A 14403-nucleotide genomic window follows, 5' to 3' on the forward strand; every position below is an offset into this window, starting at 1 on the left:
CCAAAGCTCCAACTAAAAAAGAAAGTGCATTTTTCTACTATTTTCAGCAGCACTCCTAATAAATATAGCTAATTTATGTTAACTATATACTTATTCCGATAGGTAAGTTATGTTTCCCCTATAAAAGTTTTCCATTATACCCCCCCACACACACACTTTAAGGTCCAGAAAGAAAAAAAAAAAAAACGGGAGTGCAGTTCTATTGTAAAAATTGTTCTAATTTTTGTTCTAAATGTGAAGACTTAAATATGACTCCTTTAACCGTTTGTTCAGGTCCAAATGCTCTGTAAACAGGAGCCGCGAGGAGGGGTCCTGCAGGTGACTGTGGCAGCAGGGGCGTGGTCAGGGAAGGTGAGTGGCAAAGTCAATGCACCTGTTGTCAATTAATGTTGTGTGTGTGTGTGTGTGTGTGTGTGTGTGTGTGTGTGTGTGTGTGTGTGTGTGTGTGTGTGTGTGTTTTTGCAGTGACAGCAGAGAGCGAAGAGAAGGTAGCTATCCTGACCAGAACGTACGTGTGTGTGTGTGTGTGAGAGAGTGAGCACGTGAATGAATGAAGCTGAAAAGCAACAATCTTGAAAATAAAATGTGTGAACATATCTCCCACCTGCCGTGCTTCAGTATTCCACCCACATCAGAGCTTACTACAGTGGTGCCGAAAGCCAGGATACTGAAGGGAATCATCCATGGAGTCCTCCCCATTCAAGGGCCTCATCCATGCCTTCTCCACCGCCCAACAAAACCAGCATCAGGCACTGATCACCCTCCGAAAGGAGCAGGAGCAACGCTTTGAAGCCTTGATGCTGGACCAGCAGGAAAATCAGCAGGCGTTCCGACACCTGCTCACGTCGGCAGGATCCTCGACCGCCACCACAGGAGACCCTCTCCATGTGACCCTCACGAAGATGAGGCTGCACGATGATCCGGAAGCCTTCATTGCTCTCTTCAAGCAAGTGGCCAAAACATGGGGGTGGCCGGTTGAGCAACACGCGGCACGCCTACTTTTGTTACTGACTGGAGAGCCGCAGCTCGCTGTGCAGCAGCTTCCTGCCGACAGCCAGCTCGTATACGCAGTAGGGATGGCAAAAACTAAAAAAAATCTTGACCGACCACTGAGCCTCATTAGCCAGTTAAAGTCGGTTAACCTATGAGTTTAAAATTCTAGAATTGGAATTATTAGAATCTATTCTAAATCTAACCGCGAGCATCCACACATTCAGTCCCAGTCGCTGCCCTCCACTCACATTACCTTTTCTACAGCGCGAAACATTTAGTCAAACGCGGCCCTGATGTCGACGGGTTTGTATTGGAACGGAGGACAAATGGCTCCAGCTTAGAGACAGTTTCAGTTGGCCATGATGGCGTTGAAAATAAAGTCAAGTGCTAGAAGAAGTACATAACATTCAGTGATGGGAATAACGGCGTTAAAATAAAGGCTGTTATAACGCCAGGTAATCTAATTAATTAGCTACAATCGTTATAACACCATTACCAATATCAACACGCCATTACTGCATGGTATTGAAGTTGCTCTGAAGCCGTCACCGACTTGGCTCACAGACATAAAAGCTGCGTTTGTCACTCCCCCTCAAACACCGCTGTCATTTCATTCTCTCCCCTTCCCTCCAAAAGGTGGCATCTGCGCCTTTAGTTTGTATGGAGAGATATGATCTGCAATAACATGCATTGTTGGCTACAGACCGAAACATACTTTCAGAATGCACTGGCCAAGGCAGGACTAAACTCGATGTGCCTTCTAATAATAATTTAAAAAAAAAACAGAATAGTAATTTGTAAGCTAAAAAGCCTGTGGCTACACTTTCCTTTCGCCGAGTGGCAGCTGTCTTCAACTGGGGCGGGAGGGCGGGACATGACTGAATGGGTGTTTCTGATTTGTCAGCTGTCTTCAACTGGGGCGGGAGATGACTGAATGGGTGTTTCTGATTTGTCAGCTGTCTTCAACTGGGGCGGGAGGGCGGGACATGACTGAATGGGTGTTTCTGATTTGTCAGCTGTCTTCAACTGGGGCGGGAGGGCGGGACATGACTGAATGGGTGTTTCTGATTTGTCAGCTGTCGTCCTTACACTGCATGGCATGCCCCAAGCGTTTACAACACAGAATTCCAGGTTCTCTGCTCCAAAATCGGCAGCTTCAAACGATTGATTTTTTTTTAACTGACAACCAAAAAAAATTAACCGGTTGACGTTGATTCAGTCAACCATCGGTCAAACGGTCATCGGTTAACATCCCTCATACGCAGACCTGAAGCAAGCCATCCTGCAGCATGGCGGCCGCTCTCCGGAACAACGTCATCGGTGCTTCCAGACGCTGACATTGGAGGAAGTCGGCCAGCCGTTTGCATTTGGCCAACAGCTCCGGGACGCCTGCCGGTGGTAGCTGAGGGCAGACGACCACAATGCCAAGGGGATCATCAATCTGGTGGCACTGGAGCAGTTCATTGCATGTCTTCCAGAAGGAACGGCAGAGTGAGTCCAGTGTCATCGCCCGGCGTTGCTGGATCAAGCCATCAAGTTGGTAGAGGACCATCTGGAGGTGGTTCCAGTGGCAGGCGGACGTGTCACCTCTTCTCTCTCCTTCTCCTCCCCCCCACTTCCCGTCCCTGCCCCGTTCCCCCACCACGGAGACGGGGGCTGGCTCCCCCCCAGCCGGCCCGCCGCACCCGCGGTGTCCTCCCATCTTCCCCTTCCATGTCTGTGTCTTCTCCCCCTCAGGTGAGTGACGCCCATAACACCAGCGCAGAGGTGAAGTCTGGGCCAGTATGCTGGCGCTGGGGGGAGCCCAGGCATCTCCAGGGTCAGTATCCCGCGATGGAGGTGGGAGCCACTGTCCAAATCCCTGACGCGCCAGAGACCACCCCTGATCAGGCCACAGCATATCGTATACCAATGAGTGTCCAAGGGGATACATATCACATGTTGGTGGATTCTGGCTGTCATCAGACCTCAAAGCATGGTGAGGCATTGGGGAGAGCACAAGTGGTGAAGGTTGTGTGTGTGCACGGGGATGTTCACAATTACCCATTAGTGTTTGTCCACATTCTACTTCAGGAACAAAAATATAGTTTAAAGGCAGCGGTTAATCCACCTCTTACCCACTTGCTGATTTGGGGGACTGAATGACCAGGGTTCAGAGGATTAATGGAGCATATAGTAGGGGGTGTGTCCTGCAATAATGCATCACGGGGAGATCCCGGTGTGGCACTGATAGGGGGAAGCTGTCACAGAGCCATCTATGTCAGCACCACATCAGGGCAATGCAAGGAGTGAGGAGCAGCTCACCCCTCCTCCCTCTCTCGGGGATTCCCTCGAGGATTTCCCGTTGGAGCAGTCACGAGACGAGACTCTGCGTCATGCATTTGACCAAGTGAGAGTAATCGATGATCAAACTCTCCAGCCAAATATGATACCCTCCTTCCCGTATTTCGACATTATTAAGGATAGGTTGTATCGAGTGACGCAGGACACTCAAACCGGTGAACAGTTAACACAATTGTTAATCCCTAAGAGCTGTAGGGAACTCATGTTCCATGTGGCTCATTTTAATCCCATGGCCGGACACTTACAGCAGGATAAAACACTAGCCTGAATAATGGCCCGGTTCTATTGGTCAGGGATTCGCGGGGACGTTCATCGATGGCGTGCCACGAATGGCAATTAGTAAATCCTGCAGCCACTCCAAAAGTGCCTTTGCACCCTCTCCCTCTAATCGAGACTGAATATTTAGAAAACATAACGTTATTGTAATGTACCGTCCCATTCTGGTTCATAATTCTGTACTGGGAGACACCTTGCACTAATGTTTTTGTTTGTACTCTTATTGTCCATAAATATATGCCTATTTCATGCTGCAGTCACTCATTAGGAATTTTCCACATGGACAACCCTCGGACATACTGCATCAGCACTTCTATTGTAGATCTTTGCACATTTTCTGATACCTACATATCATACTGCTAACATCCTTTATTTTTGTATTCTTGCCATATTGACACTACAACTGTCATATTTATATTTATTTATCTAGCCTTTCACAAGTTGTATTCTTGCCATCACACTGCTCAAACTCTGATTTCCCCATAAGGGACTAAAAAAAAAAAGTTTGCTTTATCTTATGTAAACGTGACATAACTAAATTGACTCATTTATTAAGTTAGTGCTCTTTTCCCATAGTCGATGATGCTTAGTGCTCATCAAGGCTCATATCAGCTTCAGTCTGACATGAAGTGTGTGTATAATTCACTCAGAGTTTACATAATGCAGTCGTACCAATAACGCTGCAATTCAGTGAAGATGCATATCTTCATGCGATTACTGTGAAATAAGCTGCCTGCCATAAAGTACAGTAAGTGCATTCTGCACTAAAAATCTTATCAAGTTCTCATATCTTTTCAAATTTTAATTTTTGTTGTTGGTGTATTGTGAATCATCTCCACAGTTATGATTACCATCTCCACAGTCATATTTGCACTCTTAGATTTCCTTGTGTATAACTATCTTCAAGCTTGTTTTCATTTCAACGTGCTCCTGATGTGATGATGTTTTGCTCAGCCACCTGCTGAAGCTAACAGTCACAGGCGGTTGACCTCAATATTAAACTCTGATCAGAATCAGCCAAGCTTCACAAGCTCCACAGCTCTTCATCACTCAAAACTAACAATTAGGTAGATAGTTATAACGCATATTTCAAACACATACTCATATACGAACTATTACTCCTGCAAGCACACTTTGGAGATTGAATTTACATTGATGTTTTTTTTTTCCCTAAAGACCTTGAGGATTACACTGTCAGAGGTAAGAACACGTGACCAGGAGTGAACTATAGGCTCCGTTTCTTAGGTGTATGTATATTTACGGCGATCACAAGAACATATATTAAGGGAGTTATTAATTAAAGAAGAATAAACTATATTTTGGACGTTTGTCGGAAATCTGGATAATAACTTAAACAAACATGAAATACGTGGATAAAAGTTTTGTGTATTATGGGGTATAAGTTAAAATACCATTCGCTCTTTGTACAAATACTAAAGTTAACGGACGAAAGTATATATTTTACGTGAGACCATATTTACTCTAATAAAATCTGAGGCTTTCTTGTCAGGTTGTGATGTTATTATGTAGCCAACATGCTAGCTACGCTCTGGTTCAAACACTATCTAATTCAACTCCACTGTTAAATGCTTAGTTTATGCTAATTTGTTATTTTAAAATTGCTGGGTAAATAAATTAATAGTCGCTAATACACACAAAACCAAACACTTCGCAGCTGAGAGAACAGCCAACCTACCACTGAGCACACGTTCCCCAGGCAACCGCTTTGTGCAGTACCTACCCTAAACTCCAGCTTCAGGGAAAAGAAGGCGGAAAGAACTACAACATTTGAGGCGGGATGGTGCGTCCGTTCATAGCGTCCCGGGAAACAGTTTAAAACAAAAGTTCCACCATTTTTGATGAATTGTTTAGCAAATGCTGTTTCTTATTCCAACTCTATTTCAGTTTGAGCAGATCACATATTAACTCATATTTCATTTCTCGTTAAACCCTACAGCTCTCTGCAGAAAAATGTCTTTGCAGCACCTGACTGCCATAAACTGTGCAAGTCTTCTGCAGCCCGGTTGCTCCTTATTGCATCTAGAAGGTGATGCTTATCTTTTCGGTCAGAAAGGATGGCCCAAACGTTCCTGCCCTACAGGCATGTTTGGTGTACGCATTAAACATGGGGAGTTAAAATTGCGTGCCATCACATTCTCCAACAATTCTTGCTATCTCCCACCTCTGCGTTACCCAGGAATTGCTCATGTAGAGCCTCACAGTGAAAACCCTGAGTGTTACCTCATTCATGGAGGCCGAACACCCAACAACGAGCTGTCCTCAAGCCTTTACGTACTTAGTGTTGACAGTCGTGGAAGTAATAAGAAGGTCACACTGAGATGCCAGGAGAAAGAGTTGGTCGGTGAGCTTCCAGAAGCACGATATGGCCACACCCTTAGTGTAGTCCATAACAGAGGGAAAACTGCTTGTGTTCTGTTTGGTGGCAGATCCTACATGCCTTCTGCTGAGAGAACCACAGAGAATTGGAACTGCATGGTGGACTGTCCACCCCAGATTTACCTCATTGATCTGGAGTTTGGCTGCTGTTCAGCACACACCCTCCGAGAGCTCACTGATGGCCAGTCGTTCCACCTGGCACTGGCACGAGAGAACTGTGTCTACTTCTTGGGCGGCCATATTGCCTCGACTGACTGTCGACCACCTCGTCTGTTCAGACTGCGTGTAGAGCTTCTTTTAGGCAGTCCATTACTCTCCTGTGAGATCCTTAATGATGGTATCTCCATCACAAGTGCCATTGTAACTCCCATAGGCCCTGCTCATGAATACATTATTCTTGGTGGTTACCAGTCAGATTCCCAGAAGAGAATGCTGTGCACCTACGTTACACTAGATGATGTTGGAATACGGATGGAGCCCAGAGAGCCTCCTGAGTGGAGCAGTGAGATCAGCCAAAGCCGCACCTGGTTTGGTGGAAGCCTAGAAAAGGGGAGTGCATTAATTGTTATACCATCAGGGACAAATCCCACACCTACAGATGCATATTACTTGTACCAGTTAAGCTTCCAGCAAGCCGGAGATGGAGAGGATCCAACCCAGACATGCAGCCAAGAGTCCACTGATTTTGAGGATTCAGCACCTCTAGAAGATTCAGAAGAACTGTATTTTGGGCGTGAACCCCATGAAATGGAGTACAGCAGTGATGGAGAGGGAGACACCTACAATGAGGAAGATGAAGAGGATGAATCTCAGACTGGTTACTGGATCAAGTGCTGTTTCACATGTCAGGTAGACATCAACACCTGGGAGCCTTTCTACTCTACTGAGCTCACCAGACCAGCCATGATCTTCTGTTCCAGAGGCGAAGGTGGACACTGGGTCCATGCTCAGTGTATGGAGCTCTCAGAGAGTCTATTATTACGCCTCTCTCAGGATAACAGCAAGTACTACTGCCTGGACCATGGTGGCCTTGCCAGGCAGGAAATGACTCCCCCATGCAAGATAATGTCTCTGAAGAGAGTCCCAATGAAGACAATGCACCGCAAAGCCCCCATAACCCTGAAAATGACTCCAGTTAAGAAGAGCTTCTTTAGAAGACTGTTTGACTGAGCTGTTCATACTTAATTGGCTATTTTAGAGCTAAATGCTAGGTGCTTAATAAATAGTTAATGACATTTTCTTACTTTATCTACTGTTGTAATGTACTGGAATAAATTTTTCTTTGGAGCATGATGTTATAATCCAACTTTTTGAAAATTAAATCTTGGAAATGTATTTCTTAAGTTGTTTGTAATAAAAAGGAAAATGTTGATTAGTTATTGTGTAGGCTTGTCATGCTTAATAGTATTAAAAGCCAAGAATGATATCTCAAAATGCTTTTTCAATTATTCAAGGAACAGACATTGCATAGTTTATTAAAATACATTGTATTATTCATCAATTTTATTTTTCATCAATACATTTTAAGGTTTTGTGCAAACTATTCTTAGCCTCTGATGAAAAGTAACACTTCTCTGAAATTCTGAAAAAGATCAATTAAATGTATGTTTATTCATTTACAAAAGTTATGTCATAAGAAAGAAAAATGGAAAAGAAAGTACAATGAAATTGCAACTCAAATATGAGTATAAATTGTAGATGAAAGTGTTTTATTTATGACGTAAATAAAAGGTAGATACCATGAAAACCTAAGGCACAGACACAAAATCCGAGACTTGAGATTTTACACAACTATGTACATTATTTAAATCAGAAAAGTAGTGCTCAGTGTAGGCTACCCCTCAACTAAAAGCTGGCTTTCCTATAGTAAATTAACTAAGGTTAATAGTTGTCTTAATGTATTTAAGTCTGTTTTTTAAATTATCTATGCTTTACATAATATTTTTGACTTTTACTTACTACATTTAAAAAGACAAATATCTACTTTATCCTCACTACATTTTAAGCTTCATTTCTCTATAATTATATATTTATCAATAAACAGAGTCAATGAATTGATCTAACAAATCTAAACAAATCTAAACTTTAACAGATGTGACACCAAGAGTGAGACCTAGTACTCCACTGTAGTCTATCTGCTGCTGTGTACTATTTGTGTTTATCTAGGCAGTTTGTTTTTGAAGGCTAGCTATTAGCATTCAACCAATTTTATTATAAGGAATAAACTTGTTGCGAATTTGCTTTAATCTAATATTTCCCCATAGTTCTTTGGTCCTTGGTGAAAAGGGAACTAACAAAAAAGATGATGTGGTTTGATGCAGATGTGATTTTTTTCCAACAGTTTAAATTTGAATAGTTTAACGTGAGTGAATAATCTGACACTGTACTTCATTTATTTCATTTACATCAGTATTTATTTAAATGAGCAATTGCAATTTTAATTGAGTAAACAATTGGAGTACAAATTTGCAAAGGCACAAATGTAACACAAACTATGGACACTTAGCAAATTCTATTTTTAGAGATAGAAGATTTCTGTATCCTTGCAGGCCATCAGCCTTGTGCTACCCTACATAGACAAATACTCAAAATACATAATACATATGTATTTTATGTAAAATACAATACAAAATACAAATATATACTGTAGACAAAAACACAAATCATATAAAATGTCAATAGTATACCATAAAACAGTAAACAATAAACAGGGAACACCTATTTGCTTTTGGTTTCTATTGACATTAAATTAAAATTGTTACAATATGTTGGGTATTAATGTAATCAACCTATCAATCAATCAATCAAAGATGCAAATGCATATCAGTGTATTAATCAAGTAATCTATTAAAGTAACAAAATAAGTTTAAAATACTTCACAGTAAACAAATGTAACCAATCAATCAATCAATCAATCAATCAATCAATCAATCAATCAATCAATCAATCAATCAATCAATCAATCAATCACATATAAACAGTACATAAAGTAAATTAAATAATAAATCCAGGAAGGCACAGTCCATCCTACACAGGTAACACAAACTGTTATAATGAACAACACATTAATATAACAATAGAACTGTTAAATCGCATCATGATTAGACTGACTATGTAATGTTTTTAAAAAGAATGACGTGTATGATCTGGTGCAAAATTACTAAAACAAATGTGAAGTGTTCAGTGTTGTGCAAAGTCTAGAGATGTAAAAATGAAGGTAGGAATATAGCGTTTTTCTGGGAATGTGCAAACTGTGGCCCTGATGCTATTTTCTCGAGAGGTCCCTGGTGTACAGCAGCAGTCTTTTCTGTTACTATCTCTTCTGAAACAGAGGCAGTATGCGTTTCCCTAATTCCATTCTGTCTTTGCCCTTGTCTGTGATGAATTAATACAGAGATCATAAAATTGGTCTTTTTTAAAGCATTTCCCCTTCTGCGACTTCCAGTGCTTTCATTTGATTCCATAAATAATCCATCTATATAAATTTATGAATGTGTCATAACCTGGCAATACAATAAACTCTCCCATATTTCACCACAGCTGAGGATGAAATAAAAATAAATAAATAAATTTTGTCTGCAAAACCTGAGAAAAAAAATATAGCCACTCCCTCTGAATCTTATCTGCCATAAAGTTACAGCTGCATATATATATATATATATATATATATATATATATATATATATATATATATATATATATATATATATATATATAAAGTGTCATATCAATGGTGTAATTATAAAAAGTAAAGCAATGAAATGTCCAAGTATATTCAAGTAAATGTATTCAATCCCCACAGTTTTTAAAAGTCTGTGATGTCAAGAGACATATCAAAGTCATCTGGGCATTCCTCTGGGTTGATGGTAGCTTGGAGTGCTTTTGCGGAGTTCCTATGAGCCTCCATGAACTTTTGCAGATACTTTGATGTGTACAACCAGTGGTGTTTTAATATGTCTTCTAACTCAAATGTCTTGGACTGCCTAGCATTCATCTTACGGAAGCGGCGGAAAAGTTTGTTCCCAGATTCATTCCCTTCACTGGCCCATGCACCAATTGAGCCATCCCGTTCAACAATTTCAGGTACATGGGCTAAAGTCTTGTGGAAGTAGTTAGTAATCTTGCCATCATAGCGATATTTGAATGTGGTGGAGAGGAGTTCTGCAAAACGTTGAGAGTTGAAGCTATAGCGGCAAAGCTGATCAGGACAATCTTGAGCTGGGCAGGTAGAACGCCACACAGGTTTCATCTGGATATACAGCTCCATTAGTTCCTTCAAAGCCTCACGGCGCTGCTCTAATGGAACCAGTTCACACACCACTTCAACAGCTTCACGAGTCATAAGTCGACGGGCATAGTTCCCATTCATTCTCATCACTGGTTTTAGCTTCAGCTTCTTTCTCAGCTGCTTGTCAAGGACTGACCGCCAGCGTCTGCGCTCTTCTCGAGTTGGGTTGTTGTTCAAGTACACTTCAGCAATCTCATCCTGGAAGATCTTATAGAATTCAGTAGCATTGCCAATGTCACAGTGCAAGGCATCTAATGTGGGTTGTGTCTCCATGAAAGGCTTGGCTGAGACCCCTTTGACTCTATCCCGTAGCTCCTCTGCAGACTCAGAAAAGGGGTTAGTTCTCCATATCTCATAGCGCTCAAGATTTTCATCATGGCTTCTTGTGATGGAGTGAAGCACCATGTTCTGAGAGGCTTCAGCTCGTGTGGAGTCACACAGGGTGCAGATGTAAGTGGAACCCGAAGCTTCCAAACCTTCCATGTCTCTCACCATCTTTTCATCATAGCCTGTGCTCCTAAAATAAAAGCGGAAGGAACGTTGGAGCCCACCTATAGAAAGAATGAGTCGACTCTCCTTCATAGCTTTACGCTCTGCCACCACAGGTCCCAAGATGGCTGTCAGCATCTCATGATCAGACTCATCCACGAACATGAGGCACAGGGGCCTGCAGGAAAGCTCAGAGTTAGGCTTTTGCTCCTGGAAGATAGTGACTGCTTCTTCTTCACCTTCAACTTGAATAGTGATGGACATCACTGTAAAAGAAAATCTCACTGCCTTCTCTGGGACAGCTGGTCCTCCTCCATGTTTCTCACTGACATCTCCCATGCCATCACATGACTCCTTAATCACCACAGTGAAACCTGAGGTGCAGGTGCTGTCATCAAATCCTCTTTCTCTAAGTCCCTCCATGATGTCCTCCTCCAAGTCCTTTAAAGCTGATACTAGTGCCACATCATAACGGAACCTTCTAGCAATCGTGTCTGCAGGTACATCATCTACAGAGGCTGTCCATCCCGAAAGCCCATCAATGATCCCGATATTGCAAGAGTTGGAGACATTTTTGAGTGCTGGTTGCCACTCAAATTGATGGAACCCAGGTAGAAGTTCCTTTTCAGCATTACGGAGCGTGTGTAAGGGCTGGAAGATCTGGCGTCCACTAATAGCTTTGACAGTGCGGTACATCTTGTGGTACTGACTACAGCTGAGGAAGGTATTGACCCGTATTGCCAGACATACAGCTGGGTGCAGACCGAGACCCCTGCCTGGAAGAGTAGACAAAGAGAAAATGAACCCACTGTGAACCCTACACAGGTATAAATAATGAGTTTATAGAGAAATATAGGCTCAAGAGGAGTAAGAATGGAGATTTGAAGAAAATGGGAGTGCAGGAAGAGAAAGAATATGCTTTCACTCTTTTGACAGCAAAGCTAACTCCCATAGCATATTTTAAATTTATGATGATAAGAGGTAATTTGGGGGATGGACAAAAAAGATCTATTGGCTAGTGATGAAAATAGACACCAGCTAGGCCAAATCCTCCAGAAAAGAGAATAGCATGGTCTGTGTCATTCTTAGATACCAGAGATGCTGATGTTTTCATTGCAATTGAAGGACAGATGGGAGCTTGATGGTAACAATCCCATACAAATTTAACATCCAATCACAATAACACAGTCAGTGGTAGACAAGCACAAGTCAGATGTGTACTGAGGTTATTTCCTCATTAGTCTTCTGCAAAAGTATTGATATTAGTGCAGCTGATAAATAAATCACTTCCCTATACATTAGTGATTCTTAGAAAACCACTACATCCATACAACTTTAACGGAGTAATAACTTTTTCTCCTTTGTTTAGCTTAAACATAATTATAACAGTGTATTAAATTTCTTTCACTTTTTTCACTACAGTAATTTCAACAGACTGGATTCCTGGTTACAAATATCTATACTAAGAATAGTTATACCATTACTTACTCGTATTGTCAATCAAATATTTAACTTAAAAATTTTTAAATGATGTTTACACTGTGGATGTGCCTCTTGGCCCTACCTTGCATCATGGCCTCCAGCTCATCAGCCTGTTTGTGTTCATTTCCTGCCCTCAGTGCCAACAGGAACAGTGTCAAACACACAGACTTTACATCTCCACCTTCCTCCTTATCAGCAAACACCTTCACCTGATTCTTCAGTTCTCTCAACCTGTGCTTCTGAGCCCTTCGTGTCAGCGAGAGCAGGTGCTGGCGAGGGCGGCCACCTTTGTTGACAGGTAGGTAGCCATCCATATTCTGTTCAGGAAAATCCTGCTCTTTCCTGCCATCTGTCTCAAAACAGTGATTTAGACAGTGGTCCGCAAAGGAATCTAATCTGACCAGCTTTCCACAACCTTCTCTTGGGCAGAGCAGAGGAAGAGAGTGGAGAATTGATAGAAATGCTTTGGCAGGGCTATTTAGGTCACATGGGTTAAGTAAGAGGCCACAGGCTGGACACTGGGGACCCAAGACACGGCTGTACTTTTGGATGCAGGTGCGGCAGAAGAGGTGCTGGCATGGGGATTGGACTGGGTCAAACAATAGGTGATCACACACTTGGCACAACATAGCACTCACAAAGTCTTTTGGGAAATCACCTGGGAGTAGGTTGGAAGTTAGGTGGTCTTTCTGGCAGTGAATTATATTCTTTACCCAAAGGTTTCTCTGAGCAGCCGGCTTCACACATGCTCTCAAGCCCACTGGTGGTGGGTTGTCTGTGGTCTGTTTCCACACTTTTTTGCTCCCTGTAGATGTCTCTTTCTTTGCCCTTTTGGGAAGGCTGTGTAGTGGTTTCCGTCTCTTCCTTCCTCTTCGCTGAAGTATGTGTCTCTTGGGGTAGCAGTGCAGACAGTGTGAGTTGTGGGGCTTCCATATAGGGACCCTGGTCCTGGAAAAGCTACATATTCCCCCTCCTCTCATAGCTACAGTCCAGCACCGATGACAGAATATGGGAGGGTGGATGGATTCCATGTCTCCATTCACATCAACCTTAAACACCTTGAGGATAACATCAGGCCATCTAGAAGCCTTGCAGCCCATCCTGCGCAATTCATATCTGCTGGACTCATCCAGGTCTCCCTGGACTTCATGCTCTGGGCCTTTCACTTTCCTCAGAAGTATGCCACATAAGCGGCATAAAGACCTGAACAGAATTGTTCAACATGAATTGTTAAGGGTTCCTTGAATGTTCTATTTGATTTTTTAAAAATTGTCATTGATATGCAATTAACATACCCCTGACTATATTGTTTAAAGTAAAAATAACATGAATCTGAAAAGTTATGTCTGCTTTGACCTTATTGTGAGTAAAAACCTATGATTCACTATCTTAAAATTGTAGAATTGTCAAATATTAATTCCAAGATCTCACCACAGCATCTTCTATTTACCTGAGATGATTCATGTGTGTGTCAATCTCCTGAAGCTTGAGATCCACTTGTCTGCCAGCACCCTCCACATTCTCCTTATTTTTGCCCCCTAGACAGAGCTTCATAATGCTGCCAGGAACACTTAGGCTATCCCCATGTTCACCCACCTTCAGCTTAGCCTCCTTCTCCAGAGGAGGTTCACTAGGCAGGGGGGCCTTCTCCAAAGAACGGACTCGAAAGAGCTTAAACTTCCAATTTGAGAAGTTGGAATAAGGATGACGCAACTCATCTGGCATGGAGGCTCTCGGTGAATCTGGTGGAACATACAGCTCTGTCTCCATGGTATCCATGATATCAACACAGTCTCAGCTTCTGTGAAGGACCAGATGCAGAAGGTTCATTTGGTGAACTAGAAGGTGATGTTATTGTGCAGTTTGTCTGCTGTTGATTTTTTTTCTCAAATTATTAAAAGTTTTCACACCCATAACACATCCAGACGGTTTACACAGATATTCACTTTAAGCTCTGTGACAAGATCAAGCATATTTAAATAGATTTTTTAGCTTTTGAGAATGTTTTGTACTGAGTGTCCTGAAATTCCAGCACACAATGAAGTGTTAAGCTTTGACCCACAGTGCTGCATTATTCCGTAAGTGGCATTTAGCTCCTCTGTAAAATTCATGAGACAAGCATTCAGGAATCGATT

General features: G+C 42.2%; 3 protein-coding genes across 3 annotated transcripts in view; 1 reads left to right on the plus strand and 2 right to left on the minus strand.

Moving 5' to 3' along the window:
• iftap (intraflagellar transport associated protein) overlaps positions 1-5365 on the minus strand; it is a 27162-nt gene extending 21797 nt beyond the window's left edge. The window contains exon 1 of the mRNA XM_060915002.1: positions 5309-5365. The gene's annotated coding sequence lies outside the window, so the exon portion shown is untranslated. The remainder of the gene's footprint in view (positions 1-5308) is intronic.
• Positions 2923-7179, plus strand: rag2 (recombination activating gene 2). Its single transcript, XM_060915001.1, has 2 exons — positions 2923-2971; positions 5570-7179. The coding sequence occupies exons 1-2, from the start codon at positions 2932-2934 to the stop codon at positions 7177-7179; spliced, it is 1650 nt and encodes a 549-aa protein (XP_060770984.1). The 5' UTR covers positions 2923-2931.
• A 2635-nt stretch (positions 7180-9814) lies between these two features.
• On the minus strand, positions 9815-14038 carry rag1 (recombination activating 1). Its single transcript, XM_060903516.1, has 3 exons — positions 13719-14038; positions 12351-13471; positions 9815-11562 (listed from the first exon to the last, which is right to left on the minus strand). Exons 1-3 carry the CDS (start codon positions 14036-14038, stop codon positions 9815-9817), a joined length of 3189 nt encoding a protein of 1062 aa, XP_060759499.1.
• Between the last annotated feature and the right edge of the window lie 365 nt (positions 14039-14403).

This window comes from Neoarius graeffei, chromosome 2 (genome assembly GCF_027579695.1).
Source record: "Neoarius graeffei isolate fNeoGra1 chromosome 2, fNeoGra1.pri, whole genome shotgun sequence".
Classification (NCBI taxonomy): Eukaryota; Metazoa; Chordata; class Actinopteri; order Siluriformes; family Ariidae; genus Neoarius; species Neoarius graeffei.

What these genes read in the sequence shown, in the direction of transcription:
- rag1 (XM_060903516.1), bottom strand. Translation starts at nt 14,038, where the DNA reads ATGGAGACAGAGCTGTATGTTCCACCAGATTCACCGAGAGCCTCCATG. An exon ending in ACACACATGAATCATCTCAG is followed by an intron (nt 13,472 to 13,718) that starts GTAAATAGAAGA and finishes AATTCTGTTCAG; the next exon opens with GTCTTTATGCCGCTTATGTG. An exon ending in GCTGGAGGCCATGATGCAAG is followed by an intron (nt 11,563 to 12,350) that starts GTAGGGCCAAGA and finishes CTACTCTTCCAG; the next exon opens with GCAGGGGTCTCGGTCTGCAC.
- rag2 (XM_060915001.1), top strand. Translation starts at nt 2,932, where the DNA reads ATGTTGGTGGATTCTGGCTGTCATCAGACCTCAAAGCATG. An exon ending in TCATCAGACCTCAAAGCATG is followed by an intron (nt 2,972 to 5,569) that starts GTGAGGCATTGG and finishes TAAACCCTACAG; the next exon opens with CTCTCTGCAGAAAAATGTCT.